This window comes from Pteronotus mesoamericanus, unplaced genomic scaffold (assembly GCF_021234165.1).
Source record: "Pteronotus mesoamericanus isolate MK-2021 breed Mesoamerican mustached bat unplaced genomic scaffold, CSHL_Meso_final scaffold_167, whole genome shotgun sequence".
NCBI lineage: Eukaryota > Metazoa > Chordata > Mammalia > Chiroptera > Mormoopidae > Pteronotus > Pteronotus mesoamericanus.
This window is the reverse complement of record NW_026555308.1, coordinates 38,717,337-38,738,191: the sequence shown is the minus strand read 5'-3', so window position 1 is coordinate 38,738,191 and position 20,855 is coordinate 38,717,337. Positions and strand designations below refer to the sequence as shown.

Here is a 20,855-nt window from a genome sequence, read left to right as displayed (position 1 = left end):
CTGTTCAAACACATCTATCACCAGACATTGATCTGCCTCATGCGATGCTGGTTTAAATTAAACTCTCGCACTAGATGTGTCACAAAATGCAGGTAGACATACATCCAAATGGTTGACCCCATTTGTTTTAAATAAACCTTTTGTGTATGCCATACATGTACTGTTCAAAAGCAAAGTCAATACTTTACCTGGTTATTTCTTCTTTAAGCTTACATGGATCTTCAGCATAGAATTTAATACCAAAATACAAAGTATATGGAGGTCCAGCTAAAATAAGAAACAGAAATTAATTCAATCACATTATAAATTAGTCAAAGTAGTATAATATTATATGACTCTTAAAAATTATACTCATCAAGAATATTTACAAACCACTTACTAAATAAGGGGTTATAGTATCTAAAACATGACGAACTGATACAACTCAATAGCAAAAACAAAAAAACAAAAAACAAATAATTCAATTTAAAAATAGACAAAGGACCTAAATAGACATTTTCTAAATAAAACATACAAATGGCCAACAGATACATGTTCAACATTACTAATCACCAGGGAAGTGCAAATCAAAGCCATGAGACATTGCCGCACAGCTATAAGAATAATAATTATCAAAAAGGGAAATGTTCTGGGGAATGTTAAAAAATGTTAAAATGTAAAAAAAAAAAGTTAATAAAATACAAAAGTATTGGTGAGAATGTAAATTTGGTGCAGCCACTAGAGAAAACAGTACGAAAGTTCCTCAAAATATTAAAAATAGAGCTACCATATGATCCAACAATCTCACTACTTGGTATTTATCCAAAAGAAATGAAATTAGAATCTCAAAGAGATAGCTGCACTACCATGTTCATTGCAGCACTATTCACAATAGCTAAGGTATATAAGCAATTGAAGTGTCCATCAATGAAAAAATAGATAAATAAAATCGGGTATGTACATACACACACACAATGGAATATTATTAGCCATAAAAAATAAGGAAATCTCCAATTTGAGGCAACATAAATAAACCTTGAGAATTATGCTAGGTGCAATAAGCTAGACACAAAAAAACGAATACTGACTGACCTCACTTCTATGTGGAATCTAAGAGAGTTACACACAATATAAAATAATACTGAATGTGAACTATACTTGGAAATAAAATTTTAAAAATAATTCAAAAATAATAAAATAGTCACAAACATAGATGCAGAAAGTATCGGGTTGGCCAAAACGAAAAGGCTCGTTTAGTTTTTTCCATATGATGGCTCTAGTAGTGCTTAGTTGTCTTTAACTTCACTTGAAACAATTTTGTTAGATTGTGTCATGACAACTGCCATATCAGTGTAAATTTAAAAAAAAAGCTTATCAAAATTGGTGAATTTTTGTGCAGCCATTTTAATATTTAAAATGGAAGAGGATATGCAACACTTTCAGTGTATTATGCCTTATTATTTCAAGAAAGGTAAAAACGCAACTGAAACGCAAAAAAAATGTGTGCAGTCTATGGAGAAGGTACTATGACTGATCGAGTGTGTCAAAAGTAGTTTGCAAAGTTTCTTGGTACTATTGACATTTTGGCCAAATAATTCTTTTCTCTGGTGCTGTCTTATGCACTGGAAGATGTTTGGCAGCACCCCTGTGGCCTCTACCAATAGCAGGAGATAGGTGACAGACTCTTAAATATCCAAATCAAGAAAGCTAGTGGTGAAAATGAAAAATGTGTCTTCTATTTTACGGAAAAAACTAAATGGACTATTTGGCCAACTGAATAAAATGGTGGTTGCCAGTGGCCAGGGGAGGGAAAAATGAGAAGATATTGCTCAAGGGTACAGAGTTTCAGTTATGCCAGATGAATGAGCTCTGGGAATCTAGTGTACAACATGGTGATGGTGGTTAATGATAACGTATTGTATATTAGATATAGGATAAAAGGATAAAACTTAAGTTTTCTCGCACACACACAGGTAACTATGTAGAAGTGGTAAGTTATTTAGCTTGATTGTGTTGATCTTTTCATACTGTATACCTATATCAAAACATCATATACAATTTTGACATGTCATAGCTATCGCAATAAAGTTGTTCAAAAATTATACTCACCAAGAATTTCTAAAGACACATGAAAATATAAAATGAAAAAACAAGGGTCAGAAATCTGTAAAGCAGGCCCTGGTTGGTTTGGCTCAGTGGGTTGAGCACCAGCCTGCAAACCAGAAGGCCACTGGTTTGATTCCTGAACAGACACATGCCTGGGCTGCAGGCCAAATCTCCAGGTGGGGGCAACTGATAGATGTTTCTCTTCCTCTCTATCTCCCTCACTTCCCCAATCTCTAAAAAATAAATAAATTTTTTTAAAAAAAAGAATTCTGTAAAGTAGGACTTCAACTATGCAGGTATCTATGTATATGTATACAAGGGGGACCCAAAAGAAAATGGAATTTATTTATAAAAAACTTTGGATTCATTCTTACGTGTTTAAACTTTAGTCACCTTCACAGTACTCTCCATTTGATGCAATACACCTATCGAGACTTTTTTCCCCACTGCTCAAAACTGGTTTTGAGCTTGCTGATTTTGGTGCTTCTGCCATTTTTTGTTTCACCTCTTCCATTAGGCAAAACATTTCTCTTTGAGGACTTTTTTCATCCAGGGAAACAAAAAACAAGTCTCTAGGAGTGAGCCTAGGTGAATAGGGATGGTAGGACACAGGGGTCATGCCATTTTTGGTCAAAAACTACTGAACACTCAGTGCCACGTGGGCAGGCATGCTCATAAGTCACCCTTTATGTAATGGGCAAACGTGCCTCTCACAACACCACCAGCTGGTACACTGATACAGGTGGGTTCCTAGAACACTCACCTCGTGGGGGAAGATTGTATTACAAGGGGCCCACCCTCCAGAAGATAATTTTGGGATTTTTTGGGGTTTCCTCCTGTATGTCTATGTCTATGTCTATGTCTGGCTTATATGTTTATGAACCATATAGGACCAAAAAACATCAGAATGTTGCCAGTTCTTATCTCTGGTTAGTGAGGTTGTACACAATTTTTATTAACTTATAATTTTTCACATTTTCTACAACATACATATATTTTCTTCATAATGAAGAAAAAGTTATTTATAAACGAAATAAATGGTTTTAAAAACCATCCACCTATCACTATTGCAAAAAAAAACCAAAAAAAAAAAATTCACCAACTCAAACAACTAAAACGTTCAGTAGAAGGTGGACCATTTAAATCAACCAAGGGATATATACAGAGAGAGAGCCCAGCAACTGTTTAAATGGGCAAAAGAAGGGTAGGGAAAGATCACTAATCTATATTTCTGGAAATATGACTCCTTTTGTGAAAAAGTCATCTATTAAAACATCTCCAGCTAAAATATGTAAGAAATTACTAACAGTGGAAAACTTGGGGAAGAGGAACTGGAAACTTTCTTCCCCAGATTTATTGAGCTAAATTAAATTGTAAAATCTTTAAAGAGTGCAAGGTGATGATTTGATATATGTATACACATCCATTCCCCGCACGCATTAACCTTTTTTAGCGCAGTGAGAACATTTATTCTACTCTCATGAAAACTGGTATGTTAGAAACATCTTACCATGTATATCTTCACTTTTCAGAAAAAAAATTAATTATCACTGAAACTTTGTGGATTAGGGTCAATATATGTCTCATTCTTAAACTTTTCTGAATCTAAGAATGTGTTCTTACATATATAAAAAGACATTTCTCATCTCAGTCATTTACCACACACACAAGAACTATGTGCAGTTCCATATACCAAATATATATGAAAACAAAGCCTGAAAATGTACCTATGTGTGCAAATATAAAATAATTAAACATTCACTTTTTGAAAGAGGACACAAGTCTCTTGGGCACCAACCACATTTTATTATGCCTTTATGAGAAATATTTCTATTTCGGATAGCATGAATCTAACTTGCACCGTTTGCAAAACTGCATACTTCTGAGCACAGCGCTAACTAGATCTTACATTAAAACTGTTTTAAAAAGGATTTGCTACCTGGTGCACCAAATGGTGATCACAGTTTCTAATTTTTTCTTCAACAAAAGTCTCCCACACAAATAAAAAAGAAAAGATATAAAGTATGCACTTCAGTAAAAATACTTCAACCTACACGTGATTCCCCAGTCTCTGATACTGTGTAATTGATGTAAAGTAAACCTACCCTTTCTACTTTGATTTTTAACTGAGTAAATGAAGTAAAAAAACTTAGAAGTTGGGGAAAGGAAATTAAATGGAACAAAAGGTAATAAACCCATAATGCCTTTATAATATACAAACTATGTCATTATTTACTATTAATTATTATGGCCCACACGTGCTATGTTTGTAGAACCCCAAAGCCCTGTTCCTGCTATACAGAAGACAACCAAGACGCCCCTCATCTACGCCTTCCTGTTCCTGAATGGTAACTCCTCATGCCAGAGCTTCTCTAAAAACTAAATTCTAAAAGAAAAATTTGTTGTAATTTTTTTACCATTAGAGTTGATTCCCTATGTTCAATCTCTGGGTTTAATCACTGTGTTTCTGGCAAAGATCCTCCCTCCCTGAATAAAGATATCAGGGAGGCATGTCTATTACATATTTACAAGAGCCAGGAAGTCCACCCTTTGCTGATCCGTCCTTGCCAGTCAAGCCCTGTGTTATGGAGCAGATGGGTTGGCCTGTGCCCACAGGCCGCTGGGGTCGGCATCTGGGGACAGGAAAAGCGAAGATGCTGTCGAGACAGTGCACAAAGGGAGAAGGCCTTGTCTGAAGTCCAAAGTTGTTTTTATCCTCTGGAACATGACAGATTACATCCTATTGACCAAGGCCAGTCACTTCATACACGTTGGAAATGAGCAGGTATGCACAAGTTTGGAAAACACATAACTGAAAACATTTGGGTTTGGCTAATCTTAAAGGACCTATAGCCCAAATCAGCCCTCCATTTCCCACTCACATAAAATGGCTTCTGTTCTGAATATAAGGTATCATTACCATTTGACTGTGTTTGATAAGAGTACAAAAATGTTTCCTAAATATTTGATTCTCAACAATCACCCAGTAACATACACAAGGCAGGTGAAGCCCCAAGGAGGTAAGCAACTTGGCTAAGTTCATAGGGATCACAAACTAAGAACCAAGTTCACTAATACCTACAGTTCAGTGCTTTCTGGCCACTGTTCCATATAGCATCTCGGGGGGAAATTATAGTAACTATAGAGTAAGCAAAATCTTTCATAAACATCACTGTATTATAGGTTAATCAAAGGCAATGGAAATAGACACTTCTGGAGCAAGGATACATCTAAGACTGACTATAATCAAGCCCCAAGGAAGCAAATCCCAAGTTACTATGATCTTGAATTCATGTCTCTTCACAGCCTGCCTTTAAGAAATCCTCATGTAAAATAAGTAAATACTGTTTCACTTCAGCAAAAAGTACAGAAGACAGAAACTGAGAATCCACTAATCTACCTTTTGATGACTAATGTCAAGACCTTTAATGATAATAAAGTCTCCCATTAGCACAAGGATTAATAAATCAAGACTTCCCCATGAGAATCCTGATGACTAGCAAGTTTTCTGTCATTTTTACAGATATTCCTTCTGACTCTCCTTCATTAATTATCAAACTATCTCATGAGATAAAATATAAAACTTACATACTCTTCAGTTAAATAATCTTTAATTGTAATACCAATGTTTTATTCTTAGTGCATGTTTCTGCCTTTGGGATCCATGAAGCACCATGTGACCAAGTTTTCTACAGGGAGCAAGCCCATGCACATGGAAAGCACAGACTCAGAATGGGGGTAACAAGGGCCAGAAAGATCTACTACGTCTTAGTAGCTATAATGTGCACATTAAAGCAAATGGCTTAACGAGTGCGGATATTCAGTTGGGGATGATGGACAAGTTTGAGAGATAGGCAGTGGTGATTGCACAATAATGTGAATGTACTTAGTGTCACTGAATAGTATCTTCAAAGTGGTTAAAATAGTACATTTTTATGTCATATATTTTACCATAATTCTTAAAAAGGTAACCTTTTAAAAATAACTACTTTTTTGTATGCTTAAGGACAATAAGCGTGTGTATGTGCGTGTATGCATGCGCATTTATAAATAAAATTTTGGGTTATGAAAATTAAGGTTAACTGTTGGGAAATGTCCCATCTGGTTTCAGGAACTGCAGCCTTGCCAACAGGCAAGAGGGCCCCAAGGCTGGAGCTAAGCAAGGAGGCCTTGGGAAAACAGGCCACTGAGGAGACAGAACCTGTCCGCCTGGCAGAGGCACAGCCCCTGCCTCCCTCACATCATCCTGCTTGGCCCCAGAGGATGGCTGGTTAGTCAATAACAAGTAACACCCCTCAATGGCAGGAGCAACCTAAGCCAGACACAGCCACAATGGGCATCAGGGAAAAACTTGGGAGACACGGAGAAAGGCCAAAAAGACCCTCACCCCTCAGCTTTGATATGGCCGGAGTCCTCGTTCTATCTGAAAGAAGTCTCCTTATCTCTTGGCAGCTCGGATCCCCTGCCGGGCTCAGGATTGAAACAATACTGGAGACAGCCCTAAACTGGAACAGAGGGTTCCCAGGGGAAATCAGGCCTAGAAGTAAATTCCTTGAAGCATGCTTTGTTTTTCCTTCAAAATCTATGATAACCAACTCATGCTGGGAAGGAAATTTACATTATTCACAGACCCTGACCCAAAACCCCTTGGCGCTCTTATGTTTCCTACATTCCCATGTTTACTAGTCTCCTCTCAGGCCCATGTAAATCGGTGTGTTCCTGCCATTTGTCTTCAAAATATCATCTACTCTCTGTGAACATTAATATACTGATATAATGAGATCACCTGCACATTCCTATTACCTGGCCCCACTGATCACCCTTTCAATAAAAGCCTTTGGACACAGGGGCTCGGGGCCTTCCCCACTAGAGGGAAGAGCCATGCCCCTCTCCTGGCAGACGGAGACGTGTCTGGTACGACTCATTTCATTTCCCCCCATCCGTGACGACCCCAGGGTGGGCTCTGAGGGTTCGGAGCCCCCGCTCCCACCTCAACTGGCCCCTGAACAGGGACTGAAGAGCCCCTCCTTCAGTTAACAAATATAACTTTAGTTTTACTGAGCCACATGGTAAGATTCATATTTATAAAACCAGAAGCAAAGTAGGTGGGTGCTTCCTGAAGCCATAGAATTGTTCAGGTCACAAGGGCACTTCTTAATTGCTAACTCAGCAAAGTGAATAATGTGACAAAACTACTCTTTAACCCAAGAAACTCAGGTGCTTTAAAAGGCTGGGTGATTTCTACCTTTTTCCAAATCAGTGCCTCTCTGCCTTTTCTGTTTTAAGGTGAAAATTTAATGACAAGCAACTGGAAAAGTCACATACTGAAGTCAAGAGCAGGGAAACAAAAAAGCAAAATTCAATACTAAGATTCAGTCCATCTTTGTCAACTTAAACGTAATCAGAATTTGCAGAGACCTAGCAATATACACACACCCACTTCCAGACTCTGGCACTTGAGTACTTACACCCTCCCCTGAGGCCTAATTCTGTACCCAACTAACTGTGGACATTACAGCATTTTCATGGCATCTCTTAACAAAGTTAAAATTAAATACCTACTGTTGATCAGTTCTTTGTGTTCAGCAAGGGTTTTTGCAGGATCCAGCCAATACTGTGTGAGAAACAAAAGGGTAATTATAACCATTAGTTGCTTTTCATTGAAAAACGTTATTTTAAATGACATTTAAATAATAGGTATTTAATTTATCATCTATACACACAAACATACACATAAGAGCTTTCTGCGGCTAGAACATTAAAGTAAAAGAAAAACGATGCCAATGTTCAGAGAGCAGCAGAGAAGAGAAACAGTACTTGCTGGGTTTTTAGCTGGATTCTCGTATAAACTATACTTAAGATCAGTAACATCAGGATGCTAGTGAATGTGTCTTACTCCTTTTGGTGGCAAAACAATGGCTGTAGAGAATGCATCCCAAGTCTCTTTCCAAAGTCCCCATCACAACCTCCCACAGCCCTGTCTCCCCCTAAAAGTTCTCACCCTGCTCACTTCCAGTCCTGTCCCTTACAAGTGTTGCTGCTGGATGGAAGGAAGAAAGCAATCAAATCCTGTGTAAGCGTCCAGGAGACGCAGCTCTGCGCCATGGCTGCGGGGCTGAGTCCCAGAGCCGACCCAGCTGGATGCTGTCCTGGCTCTGCCCTCGGTCATCGTCACCACGGAACTTGGAACAAGATACTGGACCATCTCTGACCCTTCCTCAAAGGTTTGCCACGAGGATTAAATATGCTAATTCATGTAAAATCTTCAGAATAACTCCTGGTTCACACTAAGTATGCAACACATGCTAGTGATGACTCTTATTAAGGTGTGAGGGTCACCTGTTTATTAATTCAAATTAATTTTTAATGAACAGAACCTCAGACAGTGATGGGAGAATTTCTGGCCCTGGGGAGAGACTTTCTTTTAAATCCCACCCGTGTGCAATAAAAATCACTGGAATGAAAAAAGACAAGCAGGGCGGAAGCACAGAGGGGACACATGGGCTCCCCCGGAAGCACGCAAACGGGGAGGGATTCCAGCGCCCTAGAGGGTCCAGGAGGGCAGAGGGAGACCTCTCCTGGCTGCACTTGCCAAATATGGGAGAGCCCAAGGGCCTAGCTCCTCAGTTTCCATTGTCTTATGTTCCTGAATGAAGAAGGGGCAGTTCTCACAGCAGCGAGGCAGGAGCGGGCCCACCTTGGGCCCCTGCATTCCCAGCCCTCACGTTCACCCCCGTGAAAACATCCGCACTCCCCTGGCACTCCTGGGTCAGGAATCACGGGTAGAAAAGGGGTCCAAGAGAGACTTCTTGTCCGGGTCTGCCTTCCTTGGGGGCAGAAATGCTTACTGTGCCATGTATAACAACAGCAGTAATTATAGATACAAATTACAGTATTTATGCAACATCCCTACCTTTTAGTCCTAACTACAACTAATAAAATAACAATTACTCATGTTAAATGTGTGTCATAATCATTTTGTTACAAGATTTTAGCATAGGACTAAACTCCATTCATATACCTATATAATCTTCACTATTTGCCACTTATAGAGCTGTTTCAGTGTTTTACCTTTTTAAACAGTAACATATGTATGTAGCAGCTTGTAACACAATGTTTATTATTCTGCTCCTTATCATTTCTCAATTGTTGAAGGTCTAGAATCACCTCTAAAATTCAAAAAAAAAAAAAAATGGGTATTTGAAGAGAGGCTCTAATCAATGAACTGTTTTAGGGGCCCACAGTGACTCTAGTGTTAAAAGTAATCGTTCACATGGAAACGCTGATTCATACAAGTAGAGTAAAATCAATCCAAATGTTAAGCTGTGTGCTGGACACAGAGCAGACTCTTTCCTCTAAGTAAATAAAGCTATGGATGCTTCTCTTGAAATGGAATCACTAGTGGATGTTAAATAAAAAGGTTTGACTATCCCTGGATTTTTCAAAGAGGATAAAACCAAGGAAAATACATACAACTAACCATTTTTAAAAACTTGCCTTCAGAACTGTGGAGAATAAATTTCTGTTGTTGAAAAAAAAAAAAAAAAAACAACCATTTGCATTAGATTTCTATTGCTGCCATAGCAAAGTATCACAAAGTTAGAGGCTTACAACAATACCCATTAATGATCTCCAAGTTCTGAGGTAAGTTAGTTTCTTTCCCAAGACCGAAATCAAGATGTCAGCCGGCTGGGGTCCTGGAAGGCTATTTGGGGAGGAGACACTATCCATAAGAGCACTCGAAGGAGAGGACTTGGAGTTGAGCCATTCGAGGCTCTCCTAGTTTCCCCCCAGACATCAGGTTGTGCATGATTGTAGGCCTTCCGCCACACTTACACAGGAGGACTCAATGAGTGCTGGGGCAAGAAAGAAGGGAGGGGAAGGGCCTCTGGTTTTACTGCTCTAATCTCACCTTGAAATTAGCAAAAAACAGAAACTGGATGAAAGCCTCTGAACCTCTCCTCCTAACATCATCATCCCAAGAATACAGACTAAAAGCAATTCTTTATGCCCCCAAAATGTTTTTCAGTCATTAAAAAGCCAGGCAAAGAAAATAGAAAGGAAATTTTTAACTAATTGTAACAGACTGGTTACAGTGGAAAGACTGGTTAACCAAGCAGAAATTTTCACATTACTGTTAATCTATACACTTTAAAAATAAATCTCTCTCCTTGAGAGCAATCTGATTTGTCAGGTGAAAAGTATAATGAAGATTCTGAGATGAGTTAGAAATTACAATTGTGAAGCAAAAAAAAGTCAAAACTCAGTCAAAAGCTGTTCGATTAGCTCACTGCACATTAACTATGCTCAGCGTCAATCCAGCACTCACTGTGTACAAATCTCATTTGATCCGAAGGGAAACCAAGGGTTACAGAGGTCAGACAATGATAAATGCTCCAGAACATAAATAATAAACATGAGCCACCAGGTTTCATAAGCTAACATCTTAAAATGTAAAACCCACTTACACTCAACCGAGGGAAAGCAATGACCTTGAAACAAAGCAGCCATAGTACGATGGCACTTGTCACTGCTCATTATCAACAAGCAATCAAACGCAGCACATCTGACCACCGTGAAACACATCAGGCAGTTATCCTGTAACTGATGAGAAAAAGAGGCTCGAGAATTGCCAAGAAGCACAGCATCCCAATTTTAAGGACTACATCCAGAATATTCACCTTCAGCCAGAATGGATGCAGGCTGTAAAACTGGATATCATTCATTCAACATTTCCCAAATACCCACTGTACATGTTCTCTATATTTTACACCAGACCTTGTCCTGGGCAGTGTGGGAACACAAAGGTGACTGAGACCTACCCCTAACCTCGAGGCACTCAAACCTAGCAGGAGACAAACAGACACAGAATTACAATACAATACAGCAGTGATAGAATAATATGTATAACAAGGATACTTATGTGATAATAAAATTATATACAAAGAAAATTATTTCTGCAGGGTGAGTGCAGGAAAGTGTCAACCAAAGAGGAAACCTTTAAACTATGTGTTTATGAATAAAAAGAAGAAGAAAAACTTTCCCAAAATGCAGAAATGAAGGAGAACAGAGACATAATTTAATAAAAACATAATTTTTATAAAAATCATGTCTACCAGCTCAACTGTTCTTAGAAAATGTGTTCATTTCTGAGTGGTAACACAGAATGAAATATACCAGGTCTTTTATGGTTGAGTGCTGTATTGAAATCAGTGCTGCCCCATAGCTAACAAATGCTCGGCTAAGAAATCATGCTCCTGCAGGACTTCCAGAGAGAGAGAAGCGGTCCCTTCAGTCCCTCTGTCTGTTGAGGGCAGGGGGAGAGGGAGGAGCAGAGAGCTTAGCACAATTGACTGTGCAGGAGTCTACAGAATGGCTTTCCTGAACTGAGCTTTGGTGTGAAGCTGTTGTAACTGCAGAACCAATTCAAAATGGTCCTATCCTCTTTACAAGATACTAAGATGCTTTTCAGAGACCACGAAACAAAACCGCAAGTCATACAGCTGAAGCAAACCCAGAGGAGGGAACTTTGACTTCCAGCTGCATCTGGAACCAAGGTCTTCTGTCCTCCCTGCCCCACAAAACCAAAGAACCAGGCCAGAACCAGAACTTGAACTTGAACACTGGAACCCTTTCAGAAGCAGAGGACCATGGTCCAGGAAGATTCTGTGTTGATGCCCCTTACTGTAAATGACAAGTTCCAAGGTCCTCCAATTAAAACCTGCCCCACCAGCACTTCCATATACCTGTTCCCCCTAACTCCTTAAAAACCCTCCCAGAAACCTGGATCAGGAGGTTCAGGCTTTTGAGCCTTAGCGACCCATTCTCCTGGATGGTGCCATTTCGTTCATAGATAAAATAGCTACTTTTTCTCCACTGCAGTTCTTGGTGTATAGTGTTTGGCTCTGTTAGTTCCAGGTGGACAAGCTCTGTTCTGTAACATGGTCTTGCCCACCCAGTCAGCAGGAGAGACAGCCCTATCTCTCCCTTTCGCTCTCAACATTCCAGCTGCTCGTTATCTAGAAAAATCTTTCAGTCAGTCACTCTTCTCCTCTCCTTATCTCTTTTCTCTCCCACCAATTTCAAATGTATATTCAGCTAGATTGGATCCTATTTTGTAGGAAGACAACATAACAATTAACAGAAACAGACCCTGCCCTCTCATCCTGGCTTCTATGGTGGGCCTCCTACCAAAGGAGAATGCTAACAGATTGCAAACCCAATATCCAGTTACTAAAGAGCCATGACCACAGCCCTCCTGGCTCTGACCCCTTGGCCAAGTTGCAAGAGGCCACCAGTTAGGTGGTCTTACCTCTTCAGTCCTGTCAGTCTTAACAACAGCATTTACATAACAAGGAGAATGACAGATCTGCACAAGTTCCTTCTTATTCTCTGACAGTCTTGACTAAACACTCTGAGTGTCTTTCATTCGCCTTAGCTGATAATGTCTCAATTTTATCAATATCCTAGGTAACAATCTCAGAATCAGATTTTAAAAGTCTAACACTGTCCAGTAAATCAATATCCTAACTTTCAAAATTTAGGGTCCAACCCTTCATTTGGCAGTTGTTCTCCTGGAGTCTCCTAGAGTTCTAATAGTAGAATAAGCCCTAAAAAGTTTTAGATGAAGCAAAGACACCATGAAATAATAAAAGCTTCACTGCATCTTATTTCACATGGGGTTTAATGCTATTTCTCCTTTGGAGAATTTAAGAACATTACAGTGATATTTAATAATGTTTCCTATTGATCAAAAAAAGGTTTTAAATACACACATAGTTTTTGTCAATATAACAAAACAACCTCTTGATCTAAAGGAGTATAAAGAGAGTTGATCATCTATAAGGGACAATGGAGCTAAAGATCTCAAAAAATGATACTCCTGTTCATTCCTAGGGAGTTCTAGGACTCAACATAATGTGTATATATGTTCCAAGCAATCCAGGACTGTAGTGATCACTATTTTGGCTTTTCCCAATGCCTCTGTAGACAGATCTAGGGCTTTCTAAGCAACATTAACAGGACACGGTTTTAGTTTACAACTTGGTATGAATCACACAAGTTTTAGGACCTCAAGTAAAGTTACCATCATGGAGCCTACTCACAGCAGGGACAAAAATAAGAGTCTGTCATGTGACGATCCACAGTGAATGGTAGGAATTGTAGTTAGGCCCCAATTCTCAACAAAAGTGGACTCCTTTGAACCTCTGTAGGCCCATCTGCCTCCTCATGAAGTGTCACCAGCCCAGTCTTCACTGATGGACCCTTGCACCACTTAAGATTTGTAGGGATGATAATAACAACTAACATTTATTGAATGCTTACCATGTGCCAGGTACTACTGAATGTTTTACCTATATTCACTCATTTAATGATCTTAATAAGGCCAATGAATTAGGAACCATTATGATTACCATTTTACAAATGAGGAGGCTGAAACATGAGGTATTTATAGAACTTGTTCAGAAGTGGAGAACAGCAGATCCAAGGAACAAGAACCCCCTTGCGCCTTAATCTCAGGCCAAGCCACTCGCTACAGCAGAATGAAAAATTTTCAACTTTTTCATCTCATGGCACAGAAAACAAACTTACTAAAATTCTGTAGCACACCAAAAAAATACATTTTTTGTTGATCTGACAACAAAAAAATAGGTATAATTTTGATTCATTCACACTGGACGGCTATTATTCTGTTGGCTGTTGTCATTTTTTTATTTGACAGTCTAAGGGAAAAGAGCTCAGTGCCCCTGCCTAAATAGTCAGGTATGGCGTGTTTTAAAAATTCTTGCGGCACGCCGGTGGAAGATTGCTGCTCTTGAGTCTTGTCTGAGTAGGAATGTATAACCTCAATTTCAAGATTTTTACACACAAATACCAGCTCCCCTCTTCTCAGCTCACTCCATTCTCATATTCTGATTCATACAGTTCCGTGACACTACCTTTTCATGGATCCTCCTCCCACTCCCCTACCCAAGTCCTCACTTCTTTCTCTCTTCATTATAGTCATTCACCAGTAGTCATCCTCAATTACCTTGTACAATCTCCCTCTACACTATCGACTGGAAAAAAACACGCCAGCTCTCTGCCTTCTCCACATCAGGCTGACCATAACTGGAGACTCAACACTGCGCAACCATAGACGGGCTCAACTTAAGTTCATTACCAATAACCAGAGGGAATGCAGAATCCTACCACACCTATTCTTTCACTTGTCGGGGTAACTCCTTCCCCTTTTCTCACTCTCAGCTGATGATCTCAATAATTTCTCTGAGAAAACTGAAGCCATCAGAAGAGAACATGCATGCCTTCTTGCCAAATCTACCAACCTGTTTGTATCTGTGCTGGTGTCCTATCTTGTCTATTTCGGTGGATGAATCGTTCATCCTCTACCTAAACCCATCCCATATCTATTCAGAAACGGGGTTCCAGCAATTTCCTGCTCTCCTTCTAGCACCAAAGTTTTTCTCTCTGTAGAATCATTTCTAGGAAAATACAAGGCTTTATTTCTCCCATATGTTTTTTTAAATATCACCTTTTAACCCCCCTATCTGCTTCTTTCACTTCTACACTTTAAAATAGATTGGGGAGGGGACCAATGTTTTATGCTGTCTCCTCTCTTCCCTCTTGAACCCAGGGTAGAACCGACTCCAGTACCTTGCCATGACCCCATCCCCTGCATTGTTGCTAAATCGAAGGATAGATGCAGAGTCTTCACACACTTTTTTGAAATGCATTTGTCAGTGGTTTCTAGGACACCTGGCTTCTCCTTATATGTCACTGGCCACACCTTTATAGTCTTCTTTGCTGGCTGCTCATTTCCTCCCTAACTAGGAAAGGCTTGATCACCCTGAGCACACACCTTACATCAAGGCTCCTGGTTTTAAATGTCATTTACACACTGACAGCTCCCAAACACAGAATTGTCCCCTGAATCCAAATGCCTACTTGACAGCTCCATCTAAATGTCTATTAGAATCACAAACTTTATACATTCAAAAAGGAAATAATGATTCTACTCCTTCCTAGAAAAACCTGTTCTCCTGCAGTCTTCCCCACCGCAGTAAACAGGTAACACTTTTTCCACTGGCGCCAGGTGGTCAAAATCTCTTTATCATCTATCTCTTCCATCCACCTGCAAATCCTGTTGGCTCTACATTGGAAACAGAAACAGAATCTGACACATTCTCACCACTCCCAACTCTAAGAAGCCACCCACCATTCACCTGGATTTTTTTTTCTTTTTTTTTTTAAATGAGTAATTGTTTATTTTTTTAGAAAGCACACCTGGCAGTTTGGGCTGACACCTTTGGCCCCCACAAGGCTGGGGGCCAAGAAGAGACCACTCCAAGCCACTGCCAGGCCGCCTGCTTGTAACAGTGGGGAATGGTAATCGACCCCATCATTCTTTGGACATTGTTTCTGTAAATGCTGACTATGACTAATATGTAGCTTGTAAATAAACAGCATGTTTTTGTAAGAATCCAAGGAATTAACTTCAAAAGCTACATACTCTGATCCTCAGTTATCTCAGCTCTGGGAGATTTGCTGACCTTCAGCCATAAAACCATGATTACGTAAAACCACGATGACTAATACCAGGCTGGCTCACACTAAACAATTGCTGGACCAGTTTTGAGGTCCTTATCAGAATGGATCTCTTGTTCTGCTCTCCCTCACCCTCCTTATAACAATCTCTGCCTGAACTGAGATGTTAAGATGGGCTGTGACACATGAGCCCCCCATTTTCTCAGGTGACAGGTGCTTCAATAAACCACTTTCCTTTTCACGAGCACCTGTCTCAGAAGTTTGGTTTTCATTGCTGCAGGAAGCCGGACCTGAGTTCACTTATACGCTGAGAAGCAAAGAATATCCACTCGAACTAGGGGTGTTAACAATACAAAAAGTAACTAAACTGAATTAATGGCTTTCTCTCCCAAGTTTTGAAAGGTAGCCGTCAAGGCTATAAAAGTCTAAAAACTTTGTTCACCTTTCTTTTTTTTAAATTTATTTATTGATTTGAGAGAGAGAAAGAGAGAGGCAGACAGAAACACTGATTTGTTGTTCCAGTTATTCAGGTACTCACTGGTTACTTCTTTTATGTGCCCTGACCAGAGAGCAACCCTGCAACCCTGGCGTATCAGCAAAGCTCTAACCAACTAAGCTACCCAGCCAGGGCACTCACCTGGACGTCTTAAGCAACTCCTCTATGGATATCTCTGTTTCTGCCCTGGTAGTTGGAGAAATTCTTTAAAACCACAGGCCAAATCAGTTTACTCTTCTGTTCAACATCCTCAAGTGGTTTTCCTTCTTACTAAATACAATGCGAAGTCCCTGTGATGGCCTATGAGGCCCTACATAATCTGGCCCCACTCCCTTCACTCTCTCTGTGTTTTGGGGTGGGACAGCAGAAAGGACCTCAGGAAGAATGTTAGGAGAAACCTGAGCCCTCAAGGAGGCTACTGGGGAGGGCCTAAACTCAAGCAGGGGTGTCCAACCTTTTGGTGTCTCTGGGCCATACTGGAAGAAGAGTTGTCTTGGGCCACTCATTAAATACACAAACACTAATGAAAACTGATGAGTAAAAAAAAAAAGGTAATAAGTAAATTTAAGATTTTGTGTTTGGCAACATTCATGGCCATCCTAAGCGGCATGCGGCCTGTGAACCACAGGTTGGACACCTGTGAAGGATAGCAAAGAGGAACTTGTTGGGAGAAGAAAGAGGGCCTTACTATGTGAAGTCAGATATTTAGCAATTATGTTGCCTGTAGCAACACTGAAAATAAAAGATGTACCTAAAGAAACAGATGACCCAGAGAGGGAGATTTGCAGGCAGACTATTGAAAGTGCAGACTGGCATCTTTGCTGCCTATAATAAAATGCAAGAGCAGTGTTAAATATAAAATGCCAGGACTTACTGGGTTTGAAATAGAGGTTTCTCCTCACTAGACTTACCAGAAGGCAAATGGTGCTATAATTAAGAAATGAGTTCTGGACAAAGATTGAATAAAGGGTGCTTAGGGAAACATGAATATAAGTGTAAAACTCTTTATTAAGTCCTCAAAAAATATCTAATATGATATGCTTCCGACTCTTTCCAAGTTGCTACCGAACAGCAAGTGGGGTCCAGCTGCCCGCCACTACCCTCGAGGCAAAATTCCAGAGGCAAAAGTTTGGTGAATAAAGGAAAGGAGTCTTTATTCAAAAGCTACACAATTTTGGAATAACAGCTTTCCACATACATTAGTCACTTACAACTTTAATGACTTAAGCCTATCAATTAAGGCTAAAATCATTAACTCTTTAGTTACAGTTTTAATCATTAAGCCTCTCAATTAAGGCTAAACTTTTTACCACCTGAGTTCTCCTAGCATTCCCCACTAGTTTTTAATTTTCTTATTTCTATAGGGCTAGTTTACAAACTAAAACAGCCTAAGATGCCAAAGCTACACAATTTTGGAAGAATGCTAGGCTTCTGCCTCAGAGCTTGTCCCCTCTACAACACCCACAGAAGGATAACCCTGCCACCCTCCGCCAGGCCAGCCCAACTCATTACATCCAAAATACCATCCACTGGGAAACGCAGGCAGCCACAGCTTAATCATCCAGGCATCCTTGAGGAAGAGCCTGAGAGCCAGTTTCTGCCCTCTTTTTATTTTAAGTTTTCTGGCCCATGATTCCATTTGCTCTGGAGGCGTTCAGCTTCTCAGCCAATCCTGTCCTAGACTGTTCACCACTGCCTCGGGCAACCTCCTCCTACAGCCCCGCCCTACTCCACCCCAGGGATCTGTTCAGATCTCTCTGTATCAAAATGAAGAAAAGGTCTTCTAAAAATCTTAAGGTCATTGTTCCCCAACACTTCTACAAGGAATCTAGGATACTGTGGATAAAAAAGGGAGTCCTGAGAAAAAGAACCTCACAGGGTTATCTGATCACAAATTCCTAACTTCTCAGGTCATTGTGATAATCATACCCCAGGCATATGTATCACTTCTTTAGTAAAGTTTTAATCTTTGCCTTAAGCAAGCCCTGTCCATTATCCCAGTGCATCTAGGTTAATACACCTTTGAAATGCCAAAGTAATCCTCTTTTCCAGACACCTAGGAGATATAACCACCCTCAAGGGAGCGCTATCCTGCACCTTACTTTCTCCCCTCTTCTTGTCATCTTCCTCAAGTTCCCTCCTGAATTTCAAATGCATAAAAGAAACTGCAAAACTGTCATTCTTGGGAGCATTTGAGACCCTTCTTCCCAGCAACTGTCATCAATTTGGCTCAAATAAAATCTAATAAAGATTCTTTTCAGTTTTGGACATTCCTACGTCAACAATATAGGAGAATTTATTTCAAAGCCATTTGTGGGTGATGCCTTTGTCTAACATAGTTGATTATACATTTATTTGTAAGGAATCCACAAAGTTTTTTTTAAAAGACCTATATCTGCTTGGGCTGGAAGGGACAGAGACACTACATACTGATAAGAGGACTTTGGAACCCTATCTTCATCAGGCACAGAGCAGGCTGAAACTACTACTGAGCTGCAAACATATACTGCTTTTTACAGAAATGGAAAAAAAAAAGTCAGAGAAAAAAACCCCAAACTCCAGAAAGCAGAGTGTGAACATCACATCACAGTGGACAACTTTTATGCAGTAAGACCAAGCTTTAATTTAAAAAAAAAAAAAAAAAAAAAAAAAAGGCTACATGTGCCTGGTGAGATTACAGTCCTATAATGAAGCAGTGACTGCTATGCACCTCCCATTTTCCACCTCTTTTTTTTTTTTAAACCCTCACCTGAGGAAACCTTTTTCTTTTCATTGCTTTTATGAAAAGAGTAAGGGAGAGAGAGAACATCCATGTGAGAGGGAAGCATAGACTGGTTGCCTCCCACACGAGCCTGGAATGGGGGGTTGGCACTCAAACCAGGATCACAGCATCCAGAACAGAAGTCTCGTGTGCCTGCACCCAGACCGGGGATTGAACCTGCAACCCAGGCATGCACCCTGACTGGGACAAAACCCGCAACCCTTCGCTTACAAAACAGTGCTCCAACCAACTGAGCCACACCGGCTGGGGCCCATTTTCCACCTGTTCTAAACGGAAGTGCCTGTACCAGTTACCCTCTCCTGTATGTGTCCCATCGCTATGCGTTGAATGGTGGTGATGCTGGGAGCAGGAGGAATGTGGATCTACCTTCCGTAACACCCCTACGCACGGGTCTACAGATCAAGAGAAACTGTGCTCAAGGGGTTAAACCTGCAGAACAGTAAGATCTCAGATCTCAAGTCTGAATCCACTGACATAATAAATGTGATTTGGGCAGGCCTTGGTAGGGATAGGTACAGTTTACAGGCAGAAAGAATATAAGTAATTTTTGTCCAGAAGACAGACTCTTATGTTTTAATGCATGTCTGCAAATTAGCTGACATTCCTCCCATCAAACCGTATCATCCAATCTCACTTCCCTTTAAATGTGGGCTGGCCTTCTTCACTTCAAATCAACAGAATACAAAAGTAACACTGTCTGACTTCTGAGACTTGGTCATAAAATGTGATAGAGCTTTTACCACTCCCTCTCTATCTTCCTCTGGATGCTTGCACTGGGAACCCAACCAGGACCCTGTGAGAATGCCAAACAACCTGTAAAGTCCACAAATGGCTGTCCCAACGCAGCCCAGCCAGCGCCAACACCCACCTCCAGGCACAAACCTGAGACTTGGGATGATGACTCCATCCTCTAGCCTTTGAGCCTGTCCAGTTGAGACTAAGTGGTGCAGAGATGAACTGTCCCTGCCAAGTCCTGTCCAAGCCAAAGATGCGTAGATAAAATTTACGTTGGCATAATTTAAAGCCACTAAACTTTGAGGCCTTGCTATACAGCAAGAATAACAGGAATGCTTCCCAGTTCATCAAGATCTCTTTGATCCCACTCTTTCATTTAACATTCCTTGCTTTTCCTCCTGTGTTTGTGTCATCTGTGAACTAAGTGAGCATGCCCTCTGTGGCTTCAACCCAGACACTGGCATAGAAATTGTAAGTTCTGGGACATTCCTAGGAACCTTCAAGTTGATCTTCAAAAATCAATTCTCTCTGCTTAAGGCTAATCAACTACACTAAACCATCTTTCAATCTAACTATCAATTTTCCATTTAGTCCACAAATATATATGTAAACTTTTCTGTATATCTTCCTGAATTACACATGTACTAGTTTCACCAGAAATAAAGAGGTCAGGCATGAGTTCCTTGTTTGCTAATGGAACCATACTGATAAATAGGAACCCACTCTTACATTTCCTGGGAGTCCACACGTCATTCCTTGAACACACCCTTTCTGCCAAGCTATAACTGTCTCTTGGAGGGGCTGCCCTAAAAATAAATATATTTAATAGGCTGTTCCTAAATCTCTTGGGTACCAGGGCACCTAAAAATCCATGTGTTTGGATTTCTTCCTAAGATGAAAAGAAACAGGGTCTTAGGAATGGCAGACTCTATGAGGAAAGTGCTGAATCCTGTGAGTAGACTGTAAGGTATGCATTTTGTACTGATCAAGACACTTCAGTTCTTTACCAAGTTTCACCTACCTTTTGCTTAACTAAAGTTGCTACCTATACGTTTCCAGCACGTGGATAAGTGAGGCATGATCTTGAAATCAAATCTTAAATCTGACATACTCTGATATTGTAGTGATTAAAATACAGATGATTAAGTGAGGAGTTGTTGAAACTCTGTTCTGGTAACTGAATATAAACATAGCTTTAGCTAATTATGTGAT

At 40.2% G+C, this 20,855-nt stretch overlaps 1 protein-coding gene across 1 annotated transcript in view; it reads right to left on the bottom strand.

Moving 5' to 3' along the window:
* Window positions 1–20,855, bottom strand: part of EPB41L4A (erythrocyte membrane protein band 4.1 like 4A) — a 245,132-nt gene that overhangs the window by 113,558 nt on the left and 110,719 nt on the right. The window contains exons 3-4 of the mRNA XM_054589971.1: window positions 7,648–7,699; window positions 189–267 (exon numbers count right to left, since the gene is read on the bottom strand). Coding sequence (XP_054445946.1) covers window positions 189–267; window positions 7,648–7,699 — 131 coding nt within the window. The remainder of the gene's footprint in view (window positions 1–188; window positions 268–7,647; window positions 7,700–20,855) is intronic.